The sequence below is a fragment of the Ischnura elegans genome, chromosome 1 (genome assembly GCF_921293095.1).
Source record: "Ischnura elegans chromosome 1, ioIscEleg1.1, whole genome shotgun sequence".
In the NCBI taxonomy this organism is placed as follows: Eukaryota; Metazoa; Arthropoda; class Insecta; order Odonata; family Coenagrionidae; genus Ischnura; species Ischnura elegans.
Genome location: NC_060246.1, coordinates 44,870,522 through 44,893,527, shown reverse-complemented (window position 1 = coordinate 44,893,527; position 23,006 = coordinate 44,870,522). Strand labels below are relative to the sequence as shown.

At 38.2% G+C, this 23,006-nt stretch overlaps 1 protein-coding gene across 1 annotated transcript in view; it reads left to right on the top strand.

Annotated features, from left to right (window-relative positions):
* Positions 1-23,006, top strand: part of LOC124168398 (discoidin domain-containing receptor 2-like) — a 543,546-nt gene that overhangs the window by 479,182 nt on the left and 41,358 nt on the right. The window contains exon 7 of the mRNA XM_046546941.1: positions 14,203-14,410. Within this exon, the coding sequence (XP_046402897.1) occupies positions 14,203-14,410 (208 nt within the window). The remainder of the gene's footprint in view (positions 1-14,202; positions 14,411-23,006) is intronic.

Here is a 23,006-nt window from a genome sequence, read left to right as displayed (position 1 = left end):
CATGAAGCGTGCCCATTATGATAACATACTAATTATGAAGGAAGAGAAATATTTATAAAAAAAATTCCGCGAATGCGTCATATCCTTGCGTAACTATTTTAAGTTCAGATGTGCCGATTCCATCGAATTCCACTAATTCTATTTTCTCAATCTCAATTTATTTTGTATGACTTAAATTGGAAAGATTAAAAAAAATAATGGCATATACTTTCCTAATAAGGCAGCATGAAAAGTTCGTCAGTCTATCCTCTGAAAGCCAAACTGGCGCTTTACTTTCCAGAAAAAAAGGTCACTTACACGGACAGAATTTCAAATAAACTTGGTAATAACTTTGCCACCAATTTAAATATAATCAGAATATTTTCTGTCTTCATTATAATTCATACGTGTTTGCAATTAATCTAGAAAAACCTGAGTAGTACTATACTGATATAACCTTAAAATCTAAATGAGTTATGGAGAATTTTGTGACAGCTATCAATACTTTACATCACCGAAAATTCACATGGCCATATACTAAGTTCTTCATGGCTCATAAAATAAAATTACATCACCATCAATTCCATTAGTATAACCAATATTTATGCGCTAATTGCGATTGTGTAGACAGTACCATATTTCACAACTTAAGTGCACAGAATTGAGGTCAAAATTACCGCCATAACATCATTTCATAAAAAAGATATAGATATCTATAAAGTATTTTATAGAAAAAGTAAATGAAGGCACACACACTGAAGCAGAATTTTACGATTTCATTTTCTTAAGGAAATTTCATATGTATAAGGAAAACTTAAGGAAACGACACGTAAAAATTTTCAAGATGATTTATGTGAAGCTAAAATTAAAATTATTTTTATGATTCCATTAACTAACTAAACAACTAATAATTAAGCTAAGGTGAATTTATTCAGGTGATTACCTCACACCCCAGATATAATTGCTGTAAACAATGAGCAACGAGGAAATAATAAACAAATAACAGCAATTTATTCATTGTAAATGTAACCAGAGGTCTCTATTTTTTCACTTCAATGTTTATGCACCACAGAAGTCTCATCGTTTAGCAGAGTGATTAAATCTCCATTCCTTGTCATATGACTTGGCCCTCGATTTTTTTACCCTAAATTAGTCGCGAATAGACAGGAGAAAAGCTTCTCCTGTTTCCGAGAAGACCCTTCCATCGATGACGCTCATGTCCGATGCTCTCTTGTTGAATCACGGTGAAGATATCGATCGGAATCGGAATTTCGTACATTTTTGATTGACAGAAGATGACAGGCGTATTACAGAGAGCTAACTAATTTCATTCACCCTCCTTTCAGTTCATCTTCATACTACTCATTCAATAAAATATTCCAACGAATGAAAGGCAATCGTGGTATTACTAATCATTGAGAAGAAGAAAAATTGTAGTGATAATTCAATCTTCACTGAATAAAAATATTTAGTTAGCCGAAACGAATACCCATCTTGCACGAAAAATGGGAGGGAAGAGGCCAAATCGATTCTTTAAATGATGACGAAGTATATGACATCATCAAATTCAATGAAGAGGACAGAAAAAATGGCAACATTATTTCAAGGAGATGTAAAGCGACTCGTCATGAATTCTGACGCATGCTGCTATGAGAAAGAACAGACTTTCCGACTTTTCATCTGATTAGTAACTTCCTATTGCTTTTTCCCTCTCATTGAAGCATATTCAGGGCAGATCTATGTAATACAAGTGGGAGTAGGTAATTGATTCGTCAAAATGAGCTTATGAGAGATTTTCCATCGTATAGCTTGCTTCACTGCTTCCTTCTGCTATTTCCGCCGCTGTAAAATTTTCCTGGAAGTCAAGGCAACTTTTCCGGAACGAAGATTTTAGTCGAAATTTATTATTTTTTAACGGAGTAGAAATATCCGTATAATAAATTGATTTAAAAAACAGGACATAGTTCATCTAATTTGAAATTTTCTATTTATTCCACCCATAATTTTGTAGTTGCTTCATTGCTTGGCTCAAGTAAAAGCTTAACCAAATCCGGCTTACATAAGGTGATTACTTGGGAAATTTAATTTTGACCCCAGGCCAATGAAAATAATATTTTCGTAGTGAACCAGGTTTTTAATGTAGAATGGATAGCTTGCGGATAATTTATTGTCCAACTCTTACTCACCATATTTTGTTCCAAGAGATAACAATAGCAATAACCTTTTTCTACAACATGAGACCTCTTACTTACGAAAAAATAGTTCTCTTTATGTTCTATTTGATTGTTAAAGCAACAGCTTAATGTCGCCCAAGTTATCACAAGACTAATGGCACACAATTTAAATCACGTCCATGACAACGTTAATTACATTGAGACAAAAGGTAGTCATAATGTGATAAAATTTATACAACCAGCGGTAGGAGGACATAAAGTCCAAACCAAAAAGTCCAAACCGAAAAGTGCAAATCTATTAGATCCAAAAATATTTTTAGAAAATCTACTATTCTTAGAAAATCTATTATTTTTTCTTCACTGTTTTCATTGTTTCACCTACATTCTATGAAAACAATAATAATTTTAATAATATTCTGCGCAACATCTCGTCGATTAGATGCAAAACGAATAAGAAAACAAAAAATTAGTTGCACCACAAGTGATTCAGCAACAACACTAATAATCCTAATCTTACGTTTCCGGATAAAACGGTATACCTACATCAAGAATGAATGATCCAAGGCTTTGATGGCGGAGAATAAAGGAGTTTATTTTCTGAAATTAGACGTAAAATTATCACAGGAAAATGGCTAATGGATAGGAGATCTCAAAAATTATTATTTCGCTAAAAACTAAAAATTATTTTTCACATTATTTTCTCATTAATTGAAGGTATCTTCAAAGATAAAATGTGATATTTGCAAAATAAGGTCCAGCCAAGTGGTCATTACCAATGACCGAATCCCTCTCACACCTTGCCACTAGAATCCACAACCGTTCCCTTGCCCATTATATTCCACTCCATCCTTTCTCACACTTCTACTTCTCCAGCTCATCTTATCCCTATTTCCATGCAGCCATGAGCGTCTCCACCTCAATATTTTACTTATTAATAGACGATCGATAAATCACCATTCTTTTGAACCCTCGAAAAAGAATCGCTTAAAATAAAAAGAGTGGCCTCTTCTCAGGATCGTGTCCCATCTCTGGCACAAGAATTTACCCTCTCCGCTCACAAGCCTCCTTTCCACCCTTTCCCAATTCCCCTAAAACAAGAGGGAAAGATACAGTGGTGCACCGTACCCCAAATAAGATTGAATGATTTTGATAATGCGATGAAAAATGGAAGGCCTAGAGACAAGTTATTACGATAAGTAATACTCAAGGACAAGGCTGTAGATTGAAAAAAAAACTGTTTCGGGGGGGTGTTTCCAATTGGAGAGTTAATATTTGGATACGAGGGAGTCATAATGATTCATAAACGTGATGTGATGGAAACATAAACGTAAGGATGAGATCGTGATTGATCTCGGGAGACCTAATAATTTAACCTGCTTTACTACGCTATTTAAAGGTTATATGATAGATTTGACTGATAAGTTCGGTAGAGCTCTCACTTTCCAAATAATATCACTATTGGCTATAAACATCCCACACATCAACAACATGCAAAATCTAAGATGGTGAAAAATAGTAAGAAATTTTCCCCTAGGTAGACGAAGGGAAGAGCCAGGACCAAATAAAAAGGACACGAAAGGATACAAGAAAAAGAAACATTGGGAAATTCAGGAACTGGATTGAGATAGGTAAAAACTAGATGAAAAACGAATGCTGGGACTGAAGAACTTATTACACCCAGAGCAAAAATTGCTAACGCGCCGGTAATTACACAAATCTATGAATTAAAATTTTTCATTAAGATATATTTACCTTATCCACGTCCATTACTTCCTGCCATCAAAAACCAGAGGGAATAAAAGAAACTCCGTCGGCCTCATTTCTTCCTTTAAAGATTCCCTCAACCCTTCAATTCTTCAATATGTCTTTAATTCTTACAAAAAAGCCCTTCCAAGACACCGGATATCGTACGGAAGAAAAAAAACGGGAGCGGATGGGAGTAGGAGGAAGTCGAGAAAATTTAACACTCGCGTCGGCATGCTTTCATAGGTTTCGCAGTGATGAATGCGTGTTCAATGACCCCGCATGAAAATGAGAGATGTAATAATTCACCGGTACGAGTAAATGAAGGGTGAAATTGGAGGGCTTGATATTTTCATTCCGACTGCCTAATTCAATTGGGGGTGTCGCTGGATACTGGAGAACTGGGATAGGTTGGCACATGGAGTATGGCAGGGAAATAGAAGGGGCCTTCCCTTTAACCTTAAGCGCAGGTAGGTACATAGCTGACGTAAAAAAGGGTATTTATAATTCAAGGTAATTATCCTTCCGAAATTTCAAAGATAATACCGTAAAGATAACCCGTAATGAAACATAACCAAAATAACAGCAGTATTGATGGCGGCGGAATGTTAATATATTATGCTTAGATATGACAGATGATGTGCAAGAATTAAATTTTTTAAATTACGAAATAATTTTTAAGCGATTTATGGCCCATAATAATCTTATTGAGTTAAATGTTTCAGTTAAATCGTAATAAGTACTGCTTCCTGCTAAGCCTCATGCAGCCATACAGCCCACTGATTATTTACCCACTACTCATCACAATGCGCAAACTTCAATTCATGTCTCCAACAAGGAATGGCGAGGTGTTGGAAAGTTTATTTTTTCACTTGAGTTATTGTTTCCCTCAGAATACAAAGAAATATGCATTTCACGCAATGGGTGGCATATAATATGTATACAACAGCTGTTACAGAAAATGACGTGGAAATTCATTCAAACCACTCGCTGTTACTTTTCCACCACCATTATCGCCAAGCCGTATTTCCACCCCAGTTTCCAGAAAGAGAATTGGCAAGGAAACCACTTAACTGATAAATTCAAACACTTTGCAGCAGGCAGTTAACTTCTGATGTATTCATTTTTATTTAAAATCCAGTGGTTGAATGAAAGATAATCTGTTTTTCCTCTACAATATACATCATCATCCGTCTATCAAATACACGAATAGACCGGTATTTTTTCTCATGAAAAGGGGCGAAAATTCTCTCCGCACACTAATACTTCCATATTCAAAGCAAGAAAATACAGAACAGAAATTAGGGACACCTTGTACGGATAAGATGGTAGAAGAAATCCTTAAGGGGATGGGAAAATATGATGAGGATATGCGTCAATTGAAGCCATTTAAAGAACTTATAAAATGCGAACAAAGCAGCCAATTTGACTCAAAAAGCACACGAAATGTAGCACCAATTTTTGTATGCGGCGCGATCTTGAAAGTAATAAAGAAAGAAAAAATTAAAAGAAAAATCGTCAAGAAATGTTCCAGACTGAAAATAAATAACTAAATATAAAACGGCTAACAATAAATCGACGTACTAATGTGATGGTAGATTCGATTAAACAAAAACAAAGTTCACTTTTTCAGTTAAAGCTTATTGAATATAGCTAATTGTAATTAGATTTAAATTAAATAGAGCCATGGTTCATTTAACTAGTTCGGAATTTACCATATTCCCATTTCACTAAGTTTAATGAATGAATAAATGGCTTTTCCAATACTTTTCACAATAATCAGATCAAGAATTGTTGAGAAATGACAAATTGAAATAGATTATATATATCATCCCTCTAAAACACGCATCGAAAGTACAAACATAAACCATATCAAAAAATTTGAGGCAATGTGACACAGGTTGAAAGAGTGTAGAGAGTTACTGCACAATAGGAAAACCCAATCGTTTTTTTTCCTTTCTTTTCAAGGCTCAACGAATTAATAATCCGGAAGTCATACGTCGTGGACATGGATGCGAGTGAAAATATTTATTTTCATTGAAACCCCAGTGCGCAACCCTTGCGGTCACTGTTTCAACATGGAATCGAGTCAACAAGCCGGCTGTGGATTACTCAAGTCTCGTCCACATCGAACTGCCCAAGGCTTTTATCCTTGCAAGAGAGAGAGGATACCTGATACTAGATTCTGGTTTATTTAGCTTGTGCCGAGGACCGTTTAATCTCGTCCACCGCAGTCCCGGAAATGAAAATAGTTATTTACTCCATTCTACGCCGTAAACACGTTCCACTCCGAAATTCCACTCGTCAGGGCCTCCCGCAACCTTCAAAATGTTACATCAAAATGTTACGCCCCTTCCTCCCGAAGCTATCTTGTCGTTCGGATGCATTATCGGCGGGAGGGGGGGGGGCTGGGATGGTGGGATTCAGCCAACAGCGTCCCATCCGCCGGCTCATAGAACAACTTGAATAAGCCAAAGGGAGTCGTAGTGCCCATTGCCGTCCGCTTTGTAAAGCGTCCGGTCACTCGCGCACAAATGTAAAATAGCCTCCGCTCAACGTTAGCCACTAAAATGTACAGAATTCGGTCGCAAGTTCAAGAGATTATCATAGCTCTGGAATTCCTCAAGCATTAAAAGAAAACATTCCTCGCATCGCCAACATTGAACAAACATAACCCTGTTGAGATTTAATGCTATTTTTTTATATCTGATATTCACATGCCATCTGATTTTACCAGAGATACCTTTTATATTCCCCATTAAGGTCATTTGGATGGAAGATCTCCAGCATCAAAGAAAGATTTATTTTGTCTCGGCTGCTTCTTTTTAATTATGGGACAAAAATGCGCGTTTATTGGTGTACATTTCTAAAGGGGTCATTCTGATAAATAACTCGGATAATTTCAAGCAAAACTTCAAAAGCTACTCTTCCAAAATGCTTAGTCTTATAATTTCGTATTTATAATAATATCTTATTTCGGCACACTGGGTGATTTTAAGAAATCAAAATTCTGCACCAGGCATTCGAATAGCCATTAAAAAAAAAAAAAACTTAAGTTGTAGTTGGCATAGAAGAATACACCCCGAAATATTAACTAATTGACAGTAATCGATAGAAAAATAAGATAAGGATGCTAAACCAGGTTAAAATTTGAAAGGCCACACGTTAAATGACGTATCTAATGTCACCTTACTCGGTTTCATAAGGATACTAGTATCTCAGGAGCATAAGTAATCGGCTAAATAACAATAAGCATTACTTCGAGGACAAGAGAGATAGTGAAATCATGATCCATATGATTAAAAGTAACACTTTCCCAGTCATCCATATAAAATGACTTTTTGAGTTTCATTTCTGAAAATATGATCATAAATATATAATTATCTCATTTCGAGTCAAAAATGAAATTCCTCTACTTCCAACGCATAAGAAAAAAACATAATATATCGATTCAGAATCTCCTTTACCATAGCCAAAACTACTCAATTTATTTAAAGATTATGGGCATTAGGCCAAATATTTGCGACCGAACTACCAAGTTTTGAAATTGTATCTCACAGTTAGATTTCGAGTTTTATTTTCCACCAGAAGAAGATACCTTTCCAGGAAATTAAATACACAGATAAGTAACATTCCACGGCTACAGTACATATATTTGACACATTCGGAGCACGACTCAAAAGTCCACCATGACATACTCATACACGCTTTTTTTCATCTTTTCAATAGCCTTGTAACTTTTTCGCGGCCCACTGCTTGGGCTGAACTTTCCTCACTTCGATATGGAGGCTTGTTTCTGCATTGGAAACTTCTTCATCTCCGACGCCGAGTTTGGAACCTTTATTTAGTTTACTTGACTTTTCTCGGTTGGAATTGAATTTCTAATCCTCCGCTTCCAAGGCGAATTCGGAGTGGTGCGCTCAAAGCTTGTAAGAAAAAGTCGCAAAACTCTGGACAGCCTTTTTACATCCAGCTCACAGCCACAGTAAAGTAACACCTTCTAAAAGTAGAAAATTATCGCATTAATAATAAGTCGCAAGCTGAGTCCAAGTCTATCAATGGGATGATTGTCTTCTCGATTCTTGATTTTCTACTGAAAAGTACTTAAAAACCCAATCGATTTACTGAATTTAGCTGAGATACAACGCAATATCCGCAAATATAGAGGAGTATACATTAAACAATAGTCAATTTGACGGCTAGGAACACACTTAGGATAAAAATACTAGCTGTACCAATTCAGTAATTAAAATGGTGAATGCATTAAGCAGAAATTTGAATGAGCTGAATCTACCCATAGCACTCTAATTAGGGATGAACGGTGAATGCATGAAATGGTGCAGAAGTGATACAAAAAGGCGAGCCGTTTTGAAATGTAGGTGTTTTTCTTCCGAGTAATGGAAAATTCGTGAGTCAAAATTATAATTGAAACGAACGCTGAAAGAAGATTAATTCATGTCACATTCACAGAGGTAATTTTCCTCGATACTTTTTTCATTATGTGCCGTCTATACACCTTTAACTCATTACCAATCGAAAATTGATACTTTGTGTTCGTGTTTTGATACAAGCAGTCCCATGAATTATTATACTTACAGTGCGATGAACTCTAAGTACAACTGTTCAAGCATCTATTCTATGGACAAGCATCACCAAAAAAATTAAAATGCATAAAATGGACAAATTAATTTAAAAATTCATCAAGTTAGAGAAAAGGGTAAATAAATGATGAATGGAACAAACTTTTCCCTTAGTTAAAGTAATTTAAAAATATCAAAAATGATATTTGAATAAAGCATTTTATTTCACTGCTATGAATAACTTCCACCACATAGTGCCACATATCGTACAAGATATCAAGAATATAAGTAAAGTAAGTGTTACACGTAGCAAAAATGAACCAAAATAAGATATTTAAAAAGCTAAAAACTTCCTGTAAAACTGCCTGATAAAAATTGTCTATTCACGGAAGGAATGGTCTGCATTGACAATCAAGTTTTATTGCAATTAATTTCTCTATTTTCACTGCATTCGATAGTTATTCTGCTAATTAATCCAGTGTTGTCATGGTAAATGTTTGAGTTTCGACCTTAAACGATCTTAAAAACGTTTGAGTCAATCATAAAACAGGTACACAAAGTCAGCTATTAAGCAAAGCTTGAAAGAGTTGAAGGATATGACGTTCGATTGCTTGCTGCGTCCAGCATGGAATGCACCCCATCTCCACTCTGTGCATTTTAAAGCACCCCACTCAATGAAGTATACGGCTGCGATAAAAGGAGGATACCTACCCCACGAAAATTGATTGACAGTCACTTAGTGCTTCCACCTTTATAAGCATTTCATTACCTCCAAAGAAACAGCTGCCTTTACATTTCGCATACTACGGTGTATCAGTCACGGCTTGTTTGCATTCTGCTTCAACGGCATTGCAGCAGGTCGCATTTCATGTGTCCTGGGGCAGACAGTCGGGATCGAGCGGGAGAAGTCAAAGAGGTGCAGGAGTTGTAATTTATTACACACTCCAGAAAAATATATGCGTATACATGACTACCGCAACAGTAAAACAAATCACAGTGGAAAGGTTCGAAAAAGAAAATGTTTCCAGACTTTTTGTCCAAAACATAAAGGATTTCCCGGTTTTACAGTAGAAAAAAGGTGTATTCCTCTTTTGAGACTATGCTAAAGAGCTATTATTTTTATAATTAAATTTTTTCTACGTTTGCAGTTAGTTAATTGCTTCCAACTAAAATTTTATTTTCATTATTTCTTACTCTGGTTCTTTAAATGTAGCAAAGTTATATACATACATTCGCAAATGTAGGAACAATACGAAAAAATCATTGAATATAGCTTTTATCTATATGGAAAAATTCTCTTAACCTTCCCGGAGTGGATTAAGCTTAACATACAATTAATACCGTGGATGAGCATAGCTATGCATTGTGGTCTGTTCATTAAATTAGAGGGTCCCAAGACCGACTAAGACAAATAATAAATTTATGCAATGAATTTGGTAACACAAGTAAAAACAGCAAGAATAGAGGCTACGATTTATTTATCACTATCCAAAAATAAAACTAGGATTGAAACAATGTAAATCTTGCCAGTCTCGTGGAGTATTATCTATGCCATGAAATTACTCGGATCATCGAGAGGGTTGGCAAACACCCCCTACTATTCTAATCAAGGATGCAATAGGTCTCCCATCAGCGCATTAGTTAGTATTTTATGCGAAGCATTTTTTTTCAGAGCAAAAGTAACTTTAAAAAAAAAAGTTGATAAACAAAGTCTACTGGCTATTCAAACCGATTTTTCAGCCCGACAAAAAAACCTCAAAATATCATCTCATTTAGCTAGTCCTGTCACCATCCACGTATTGAATGACGAGAGCAAAGCCAGAATGCACTCGAATTTACACAGCCAAGGATGAGGATGAGAAAGGTTTCGAAAAAAAAGAAAAGGTTGAGGGGAGCTTCGTCGCTCTCTGTTCCCGATTCCTCCGGCAATGAGTTCTCCTCCTGAGTCCTCCACCGACCCTTCCTCCGATACGATCCCTTCCCATCTCAAGCCCCACCTTCCGCCATACCTCACCCTTACTCCTCCACCCGGGTCCCCCCCTCAAACAGGTAAGCTACACTCCACCTCCTCACTCGCAACCGTAGACCCTTATTCACGCTCCCGTGCCCCACCCTACCCACTAACGATTTGCACAGGCGAGCAAATCCTCCTCGTACCGTACGAGCCCACTCAACCTCCCGTTCATCAATTCGCCAACAGTTTCCCTTCGACTCCCGTCCACATGTCTCCCATATATATATATTATATACATATGTATAAATATATATGGTAGACATGTATATGTGTCTATGTATATATACTATGCATATATATACTACTTCATTCATTCACACGGCTATATATATACATTATATATACATAGGCACACACACACACACATATATATATATCTCACTCTGCCAATGTACGTAGCCTGCTTCGGATCTTTTTTTTTGTCATCTTTGCTATTTCTCTTTTTTTTATTTCGCTAGGTCCAGGCACTGAAAATCCTCCAATCAAACTGGCCGCTTCTGTAGTCGCGGCAACAGTGGGTTAACGAGCTCCTTCCTCCCCCTACCCCCCGCACCTACGTCCGACGACCGTGCGATCTCCACCTCCCCCCGTTCCAACCCCACTGCCCACACGTTCTCTCACTGACCTCCCCCACTCCTTTCTTCCGTTCCCACTCCCTCCCCTTCCACTCGCCCCGCTAGTTCGCGACCTTTCGCCGCTCCCCGCTGGTCATGTGCCCTCGCACAGAAAACGTCCTTTCACCCTCCTTCCTCCCCATCCACAATCCAACTATCCTCCTATTTTTTCCTCTCATTCCTCCCTCCTCCTCGAATCCCGATAATTTCCCTGATGACCTCGTCAATCCAATTTTCGCCCGTCTGTGTGTGAAAGTAAAGGGCAAATGGAGCGAGGAAAAGGGCTATTCCAACAAAAGGAAATGACGGTAGCTTAATAATGTGCAACAATCACGATACAAAAGTATGGCCGGGTAGGAAATGTGATGCTACGGTTTATATGAGCAGCAATAAAAGACGCGAGGATTTTTTTTATTGGAAGCAGGAAGATCAAAGTCACCAGGAAAAGTAGTAGCCACTTTATATTCGTGCATTAATGCAATGAGGATATATATAAGCACAAGTAGGTATATTTGATTTAGCATGGAAGAGGAATTTAGTTTAAAACGCAGGCGTCGTATGCCAATATTCATTCCACTAGGTGAAGCAATTTTATCATCTTGGCGTACACTGACAGAAACTAAAATAGTACGCGAACCTCTAACGCAGGGCATTCCCCTTCTTTAAAGGGACAAAATTTCAATATGGATGGATATTGAAACAAGAGCATTGGGCCATAAAATCCACAAAACTACAGGCATCTAGAACTTTCATAAATATCACGGGATCTCATATGAATATTGGAGTCTGGCTAAAAATAGGCATCAGCTTTGTTTTCATGGCCTGAATGAAAACGTCAGGCCACTATAATTTTGATTAGCTGTCTCCGATCCCTTCTGAACGGTTTTTAATCATTCTTTCAGCAGCAAAGTCAGCAAAGGCTGGAGATTTATTTATTTTTTATTTACTTCTTTTACAGTGTTGACGCAGCACACTCTGTCTCGTAACTTTATTTTATTCCGTGTATTTTGCGGAAACTAATTACTGTAGAGTCGACAAGAACGTGCTCCGCCAATGGCTTTGAGTTAGATGAAAAATTAAAAAAAGAAAAAGGATCTATGAGGTTTTTGTGATCCCGCTTCCGATGTTCATTTTTTTTACGCGCATCGGTCGGCAAGTGCAAACAAAGGAGCACATCAAAGATGGGATTCCTTCCGTTCCGATCATGCCTTGCCGGCGCGCTTTCTTTTTTAATATTTCACGAGCGGCCCAAAGCAGCTTCGTCACGAGCGTGCATTACAGGCCGCCCATAGTTAAAAAGAACTTTTGACCTTAATGCATCAACCGGTGAGGGCTTACAATGAAAGTATGCTCACCAGGCTATCGGTAATCTCCGAGGTAATGCATATTAAATTGGTATAAATCGTGATTGCGGTGCGGCTCACCTCGTTAATGAAATTTGTTTTCAATATAAGACTGGCAACCTTCCAAAAGAGATGAGACACTTGGCAGGTTTTTTGGACGATAAAATAAAAGTTATAATCGATGGACAAATGATACTATATTTCTAACACCAGCAAGAACTTCTATGACTACATAAACGAGTATTTGCGATATGAAGTATTATTACTTTAATTTTATGGCTGTTTTTCTCCTAGAATAAGAGAATTTTCTAATATGGAAGGGATCACTGGAAAGAGGCTTATAACCCCTTGGGTGAATCAACCCAAACGTGACTAATATCATTGAAGAGCGAGTCGTGCGTCATAATCAATCAGTCGAAGGGAATGATTCCTGTTGAATAGGGAAAGGGTAACGAGAAACTCACCAGGGTAAGCTGTTTCCTTTCTTTAAACTGAAGCGCAAAGCAATCCACAGATTAACGCGTCATTGCACGACACTCCCTTAATCTCATTACCTGAGATAGCTTGATTCTGCTTCATCATAGCTGACGCTACGATTACCATGGCTCGTCTCTGAATAGTTTAATTGGCTAGCGCTGGTGATGCAGGTAAACTGTGAATGCTCTCGTGTCAATTACGAAGAGAAGCAAAAATATTCTAAAGTCCTCTAATATCGTGACAAAAACAGTCTTCCAATTAGTTTCTCCAAATATTGAACGTCCTCAATCTTTCAGTTAATCCTTACTTCCAACGAAATATAATATCAAATAATTTCAGCTATATTGCATTTCTTCGTTAAAACTCTCGCGGGTGCTCGTCATTATGAATAAAAACTTTTGGGCTATGTCGCCGCGTCAATGCTTTGGGTGGCCCCAACGTTTCCCGACCGATGCTGGTCGCTTTTTCAAGCGATTTTCAAGGGAAACGTTGGGGCCACCCAAAGCATTAACGCGGCGACATAGCCCAAAAGTTTTTAACCATAATATATTGTATTTGATAAACTTGATTTTTCTTAGGGATATATTATTGCTTTATCCATACCATAATGATATTTTACTCTCTGTGCATCGGAGGCTACTAACGGAGGCAACGGAGATTTTGTGCTACTTTTCTTACCGCGCCAGAAACTTTGACGATAATTAAAGCTTAATTAGAACCGTTTAATAAACTTCCCTTTTTACAATTCATTGATTTTATATAGAAGGCAAGTACAGAGAAAAGGCAAAAATGGATATAAAGGGATTCAGAGAAAAAAGACTAATTTCTCCATTTTCAAACACAATGCAGATTCATGCATGATCATTTTTCCTTGAAAAATTGCGCTTTGTGAATAAAATAACTCAAAACCAATTTTCTCATAGTTTCTTTCGCAAATTCTCCCTTTGTACGTGCGTAAATAGCTGATTGTATTGTAATAATTAAATTCTAAAGAAATGCAGTAAGCACCCATAAATGGAATTCTTGTACGTACAACTGCAATAAGTGTTCCTAGGCCCTCGTCTTTCTCTAAATCGTCCCTCATTGAGTAACTCCACCCATTCAGTTTTCAAAAAGGCATGCATAACATTGCTAAAAAAAACCTCGAAAATCAGGTTTGGTGTTAAATTTTAAATAAGTTTATAGAATGAGGGAATACATCGGGTTGAATCCGTAGCTTTCAATGTACTCACCTCGGTTGTTTTAATAGAGCTTCACTGCTTCCTTTCTCCCAAACAGGTGTTTTCAAAGGCGAGGGTGTTCTTCAGTATCGGCGGGAAATTCTTCAACGGCCGTCCACTGTCCTTCTCCTACATGCCTGACACGGTTCTTGAGAACGCCAGGAATGTATCCATCAACTTGCGCCACAGAATTGGAAGATTCGTGAAACTTCAACTGCACTTTGCAGCTCGTTGGATAATGATAAGCGAGGTGTACTTCGATTCTGGTAAGTCAACTGAAGTAATGATGCTAAAAAATTATAAAATATAATAAGATAAGTATAATTAAAAGAAAGAACAAAATTTCTACACACCGATCAACTCGTCCAATCATCTCATTGAGAAGTTTTGCTATTTCTAAGCCTTTTCACCAGAACAATTGTGGTACAATAGATTCTGTAGCTGCTTTTAAGTAAAGAAAATATAAATTTCGTTGAAAGGTCAAAACGTGTTCAACATTTCTACAGCCTATCGGTTTCGGTGAAAATAGCATCACTTTCAAGAAAAATATAACACTCCTACCCTGAAAATGACACTAACCAAGGAGAAAAAACTCCAAAACATAATATTAATAAAAATTACAAAATAGTGGAAATTCAAGCAACACATTTCTCCATAAAAATAACAGATTAATTAGATATTAATAGATTAAATAGCTTAAAGAAAGTAAGAGATACTTAGGCTCAGCTTTGATGCAATATATTCTACAAACAGAAATACCGACTGATTCTCAACGAGACTGATGGTAGCAGAAATTATATTAGCTTCCGCACAGAAAAAAACACGCTGTTGTGTTATTAATCAGTTTTTTTGGGCTTATTAACTTACGTAAAAATATTTCAAATATTTTTTGCGAAGTCACTACACGAATCAATTTCCTCAAAGCATGCGTTTTATCTTCAAAATGCCACGTATCTTACGAAGCGATATCGGAAACCTGCTATAGTAGTAAATTCACATATTTTTAAGATACTTTTCTGGGGAGAATTTATAGATATAAACATTGAGAAATGGTCTCAAATACAGTCGGCTTTAATCCACGGGAGGAAATAAAACACAAAAAATAACTGATTACTCTACAAGTTAGGCATCTCAGGTCACAGCTTGCAGGAAATTTAGTTTCCACCTAAAGTAACGCCGCAAATAGATTGAGAGCACCAGACAATTTCCTAGTCCACCTCTTCGTCTCAAATGTTCATCCTCACTAAGTACAGAAAAGGCTAAGCAAATTTTGTGACGCCACCATTTCGAAATTTAGCGTGGCAGTTGCAATCCTCCCAATGCGTAAAATGCCAGACGAAAAGTTTTTCCTTGGAAGAAAAACTCCACAACATTCAATTCGAAGTACAAAACAAAGGATACCACTGAAGGCATATGATACAGTATTTGGCCATCTACGAGCGTCATGTCCACACGGGATGACTCAGGAAATAAGTGGACATCACACAGCGATTTCTCATATGGAAGAGCCCCTTATCTTTGCTTCTATTTTTGCTGGCCTATCATGGAGGATAAAAACGTTCCAGTAATCTCTTACAAAGTACTTGCACATTGCATTTCCTTGCCATAACGCAAGTAATCCACAAAAGAAATTTTAGGTGGAGAACATTTAGGCAATAATAGTATCCAAAATTCTTGAGAGGTATGAGTATTGGGTTATATAAACAGCATGGGTCATTTGATTTTGCCAGAAATACCTTGTTCTATCATGTAAATGTATACAATTAGTAATCAAAATATATCGTTGCCGGAAGAATGAAATCTGCTCTCATTGTTTCCCTAACTTCCGCTATGAATGGACATCTATTTCCTATAAACACGGTTTCTAAATGAAGTCATAATTACACCAATAAAATAGGAAGGAGTGTTAATTATCTAATTCTAAGTAAAAAACACTATGTTCAATCAGAATCGAAGTAAGGAAATATTGATAATCATTGATATCATTGAAATAAACATACCTGTGCACAGTTTACGTTCTTAAGATTTATTAAGGTATAAATAGCAGAATAGTGCTGAGAACCACAAATGCAGCGCCTAACGTCAAAATTTAGCCATCATAAATTATTATTTGTGATATGCCATGTAGGATACCAATTACAGCTAAATTTTAATCTTCAATAAGTAATTTTTGTCCCAATTCGAAGATTTTTGTCCTTTTCTATGGGTCATCATTTAATGAATGGAAGGGTAATATGAATTTCCACCCAATTCACTGAGAAATAGCTTACAAATATTTATAGGGTTGCCTTTGGAGGAATTACCTCTGTGAGTCAAAACCTTTTCCAAGGTTATGTTTTCAATACGTTTAACATCGACAAAATGTTTCTCTTCAAATTTTTAAATAGCAATCCCAATCCTTGCGCTCCCGCGATAAACAGTAGATTAGATTCTGTTACCATGCGGGTTGCAAGAAAAATTAATTTTTGCCTCAGAAATGAATTTATATTTACGAAGAAAAACTAACATCTGAGTCTTACAAGTAAAGGCTCCCACCCTCGAGATAATTCGTCATTAAGCAACGGCACACCACTACCAGAAAAAACGTGGCAAGAAGAGGTTCAAAAATAAAAACGAGTGTAAAATAAAAACGTATGGATGAAAATACATCACGAAATCATGGACCTAAAAGTAGAGAAAAGTTACAGATTTTCATTTCCGTCCCCATTTACCGTCTTGATAAAAAAGTGATTCGAGCACCGCAAAATTTTGTAAATAGTTTTAAACGAGCAAAGTGAACATGATTACCCGATCGTGATAAAATTCTGAAAACTTATCAAATGACATATTTTCAATCAAGATCAAATCGGCTTAAAAGGCGAGGGGAAAAAAACGCATGTCTGCACGTACCACCTGAAAAACGCTCGCAATCTCAGAAACTGGATATCACGCTGCGCGTTACTCTCGTCTGATTCGTTCCCGAGGTACAATGGCACCGTAGCGGGTAAAAAGCGATTTAAACACCGCGTAGGGAGGAGACAAGGTTGACGGGGACCGAAAAAAAAATCCGAAAAAACACACACATAGGTAGAAGAGGGAGAAAAACGCGATATTCCGTTTCCACGGCAGCGTATGAAAAACTGTAGAGGAGCGAATCAACATCCTTCCCCCATACGACACCCTCACTCCAGAAACCACCAGGGTTCCCCAGACACACCTCCCTCCCCACCTCCCTTGCACCACCGTCATCCTCAAAAGTCTGCCAAACACCACTCCCTTTAAACGCTGCCAGCCCCAAGAGAACCTTCCACGCTATCATTAACTTTTCCCCTCTCAATCTTCTTCCCCGTTCAATCCCCCCGTGGAAAAAAAAGAAAGAGGCGATGAAGGGATGGAAGGGGTTGCGATGGGTGAGGGTGGGAGAGGGGATGGGGGAGAGATAAGGACACGGCGCGGGATAAGAAGCGTATGCAAGCAGGGGTCGAGGTAATGGAACGAGCTAACACGGACGCAGTCCATTATCATCACATTAACCTAAGTAATAGTTCGACACCTAGGCAAAGAAAATGGCTCCAAGGGACAATAAAGACACTTTGTAGAATAAATTTCCCGTAGAACCCACTACACATTATAGAGTGATTGAATATAAATCAGAAAATTACTTTCAAGGGAAAGGAAATAAATTTGGAGAAGAGAAGCATTGATCACACATTTTGCATGCTAATACAATTTCATAGAAAAAAATAACTGATTTAAGAGCCGAATTCGTGACCAGTTTTTCGCATTAAATTAGTTCGGAATCGAATAAATATTTTCATAACCTTCAATGCCACATATTTCCACCATATGTAGCCGTCAGGTACGATAAGTATCAATCAAAATACTTAACCAAAAGAGCTTTGGTTGTGGGGTTAAAGAATAACAGGCAACGGATCTGATAATCACCACTGAGGACAGAAGTCGTAGGATATAATAAAAAGGAATTATTCTTGTATCTGATGGAGAAAGGTTGAAAAGAAACTCGCCCTAGCTATTTTTTATACGCAAAGCAAGTGCTACGAATCCACAAATCAGCGAAAATTATAAGAGAGGATTACAGTCATGAAATTAACTACCTAAAAATTTTAAAGAATCTCTGCATATTTTAATTATATGCACGATGGTTAGAATGGCGGTTAATCTGATAATGATGGATATAATCTGTGGGTAAACCCGCAAGCGAAATGGAAATATTAGGTTTCAATAAGCAAGTCGTTTTTAATTTCTGCTCCAGGGTCCTCAATAATATTTCACCGAGTATATAATTAGTTACAATTAAATTTTATAAATAATTTTGATAAGTCCGTTCTTTCTCATAGATCTACATCGCTCAAGTAAATTTGTTCCTCTTTTAGCAGCGCGTTCGAAACATATAGCAGAAAAATTACTGCGCAAGCGTGTAAAAAAACGAACGGTGTACGCACTTCGTAAATTAAAATTGAAACAGTCGAAATATTTATCTGAATAACGATCAAACTCATAGCCTATATCATTTCCGCCAACTTAAGTGAATTTCTCCAAACAGCACATTTGCAACTTCGAGACATAACACAATACGCAGTTCGGCCAGAAAATTTACCCGAAAATAGACGAGAATGCAGGAAAAAAAAGAGGAAACAGAGACAAGGACGTTGATACATGGGCATTAATTGATTAAGATGAGGAAAAGGCAGAGAAGCACAAAATAAAACAGCGACGACACACCCGATGAAAGGAAGAATAATTTTTTTAAATAAAAGAAGAGAGAATATTACTACTCCAGAATGAGAAGAATAAAATCCAAACGAAGAGAGCAAATGTTATGACGAGCCATTTACGGGAATAAAATGCCGACAAGGGAGTGAGAGGAAAGGGGAGACACGGAAAGAGAGAAAGAGGAAAGGGAATAGGGAGTTGCTGGAGGGCGTGGAGGAGGAGGGGGGAGCGTACTCGAGTTAATTGGCGGTGGAGTGGGGAGAGAGACTGGTGGCTGTGGAGCGCACGAGTGAAGAGACGGAAGAGCGGGAATGAGTTTCACGAAGGGAAAAAGAATTGAGAGAGGAAGGAGAGGGAGGGGGAAGGGAGGGAGAGAGGGGGAAAAGGAGGAGGGGAGGGCAATGATCGGGGAAGGGAGGAGGGGGGTGGGAGGGGACGGGGCATTGAAAATCAAGGATGGGGAAGAGGGGCGTAAAAAATAAATACACGCGAGACGAGAGGCGAATATTGCACACCATTTTAATTTTCGTTAGTGCTGTCCCGTCAAGCAACAAGCTTTTTATCTGATTTAATATTCGAGGGAGAGAGGTACGGGTGGGTTGGGAGAGGGAAGGAAGTTTGGAGGGGTGGAAAGATTTTTTCCCCCCACTGAATCGGGTGGTGGGGGAAGTAGGGGTGGGTCCGTGGCTTCTCACTCCCCAAGTGTTTCCCTCCCTCCCTCCCGCGGCTCCTTTATGCCTCGCTTCCACCACGCTCATCACACGCTGGTTAAGCCAAGCTCTTGTTGTAGGTTTTGCAGAAATCGACTGACGGAAAACGAGGATGATAAGCTAAGAATTTTGCATGAACTTCATCATGTGTCGAAGAAGATTAGAACGGTGATATCAGCATCAAATCAGGCCTAAGTCCTGCGCTTAACGATACAGATATACCCACCCGTTGTGAAAAATGAAGAAGACGGATAAATTATACTAGATACAATTGAATATTGTAATTAGGAACGTTAGCACAATTTGTAGTAACAGGACAGGGCAACAGAAATTAGGATGAAAATTTACCAGTAATATTTCACCGCAAGGCAACAAAAGAAATATGAGAAGTTGAAAAAATCGACAAACAATGAAGCTTAACTTTTATCTTCGAAGACAAAGGATTGACTTCGAAGGAGATTCATTGAATAGATACCACGGCAAGGTCGTCTTTCAAGCCATACCCTGGATCATTGAATATAATAATGAAGGGAACAAAAAATGTTTCAGTATATCACACTATTCAATGATGAGTTGTTTCAATTAAGGCTCTAGCTATATTTCTACACACTCTGCATGATGTCGGAGTGGGATGTTAACTTGATGCGACAGTAGGTAGTTAGATGCATTGATTTTGAGGGCCTTGGTGCCTCAGTAATTTCCTAGTGATTATTTATTCCCGGTGATCGTAATGGTGTTGTCATGAAATCCCTTCATGGGGGTTTGTACCATTTTCATTCTGCCCTGGCCCAGTTCGCTGCTGCTTAGCATAAAATAAATAAAATTAATAATTATCTGGGCTAAATAAAAGTGAAAAGTGTAAAATAATAAAGGGAAAGAACTGGCCCTCGAGACTGTATCTCGGAATGCCTTAGACAATCTCTTTGATGTACTAAATTCTTTCTGATGACGAAACACATTTACCATTGATGGGAAACATTACGAAATGTAATAAAAGAGAGACAAAAATCACCCAAGCAGCATATATTGTAAGTTAAAACACAATGATAAGGTGATTCTGGGGGCATCAAAAAGAAAAAAAATGACTAAGAATTCCCAATACCATACAATGCCGATGTATAGAAATCTCCTGTCAGCTGTTAATATTACCATGGAGATGATCGAATTGCAGGAAGGAATCGTAAGGATTGATGCAGCAGAAAATATTAGTGAGCATATGTCTATTATCTAATGAATGGTAGAATGACAAGAAGCAACTGTGAGCTATAACAATTAGAATGAGCTTGTTCATCACGATGCATTGATTCCGACTCTGATAGCATTATAAAAGAGGAAAGGCCCATAGGTACTTGTGCGTTTTATGACCCGCCTCATGCTCCTTGAGTAATCTGTCTTGAAACATCGAAGTTCTTAACCCTATCACGGAAGGGGGAGAAGGAAATTCTCTTGTCGCCCCCGTCCAATCACCAAGGGTGTAACACAGAACCCTCTCCTCGTACTTAGCCTCGGATCCTATCTGATGATGTCACGAACTCTTCAAGTGGGCGGCAACTTTCACGAGTTTTGTTTTTATTTTATGAGTAATTGGCTGACTAATGGAGATTATTTCAGCGAAAAAAAAATCCCTAACATATACTTGGATCATAATTTAATCGCGAATTCGCATCAGATTAAACGCTCCTATTAAAAAAACCAGTCGGCTGGCATCAGTTGCCATGTAGGCGCGTTCGTACATTGGTCGCACAAGAAACACTAGCCACATGACTATGGCTACCCAGAATATCAACCTTGTTTCCACCAAGTGGTCTTTTATTTGAACTTTCGTACGACATTTCTTTCCTGTGAAATTTATAGATTCACATAAAATATGCTGTTTCTTACGCGGATTATAAATGTACCACCTAAACTTACGCATCCCTTTCAGAGCAATGTCGAAGGTACATGAAGGAAACATACAAATCACAAAGAAAGCTTTAACAAAACCGTTAGCGAAGTACGTGAGGGGTTGTGCAAGGGGCTGGGAAGCTGAGGATGTACAGGAGGGACCTAGTCGATGGGCAGAGCGTCGGGGGAATATAAAAGTGAGGAGAATAAGAGGGGTACAGATTGGGAAAAATGGGGGAAGTAGGAATCGCAGCGGAACATTAAGGAGAAATCGGAAGAAAGAGGAGAAAAGCGAGGCTATTCAAAGCTGAGCGGGAAGGAGGTTAGGGAGGGGAGAGGTGGATCGGAGCAAAGCAAGCATGGAAACGGAGGGGAAACGGAGACGGCTTTGATTAATCTCTTCAATTAAAGGGAAAAAGAAGGGGGGAGAATACCTACTGTGGATACTTTGCGAGGATTTCGTACCCATCCATCTCCCAGGCGTTTTGACTAATATTATGTATTTTTGCGTCTGGTCGGCCCCTTGTACGCCTTTCTTAAGCTTCCCTCACTTAAGGGGGATGAGATTTCGGGTGGGATACAAGGGAGAAGGGGGTAGATGAACCTCCCAACCCTCTTGTAAACAGAACCCCTCACCTATCTGCCCGTCCGTGACTTGACTGATGGCCACCAGGCGAGCCCCCCCCCCCCACCCATCCTCCACACCTCTTTCCCTTAATTTCCCCCTTCCCTCCGCCAACACAACAAAACCACTCATCCTCCCCCAATCGAAGGGAAATCAGAATTCTTCTCTTATGCAGTTGATACCAAACTGACCGACATTCAGGTGTAGAGTTAAAATCCGTGCTTGAGTGAGCGGGCTGGTTTCAAAGTTGCGTTTCGCAGAGGCAATCTCAGCTACGACAGGACAACATGGATCAGACGACCTTTAGTAACTATCAACAATAAATTTACATGTAAGCAACAGAAATAGCAAGTATAGCTAATATAAAATTTAGGATAAAATCGAAATGTAGCGAGGAAATCATTAAAATTATAAAGTGATGAACAAATGAATATTTCAAAAAAGGGCGAAAGAATTCCACTCGGCATGAATTTGTAATGAACAGTTTTTTTCATATTTTTTGGGGTCCTAGGGATGCTGCTTTGATTTATTTACATAAAATGATATTGAATAGCCTAATATGCTCATTCAAGTGAAAAAGTTGAATTAATTCTTTGACAACTTGGAAAATCTATGGGGAAAGTGGTTTGTCTCAAAACTTTGCGTGATTGACTAGCGCTGTTTTGGAAATCAGGGCTTCAATTTTACTAATTTCAATAAATTGTCGGAAAAAAATTTCATTTTTAAGTGAAAGGGAAGGATTGTGGCCGGTGCTTAAGAAGTTCCAAAACACAAGTGATTTCCAATGCTGGGTGACACGTGCAGGAGGCGTAAACCGCGCTACTTATATCGATTGTATGGATGCATTATTTCGTCGGATACACGTTCAATACGAGTTTTTGGTTTCGAGGGGACGGTGGTCTAATGGGAAGGATAGGGGAGGGTGAGGGA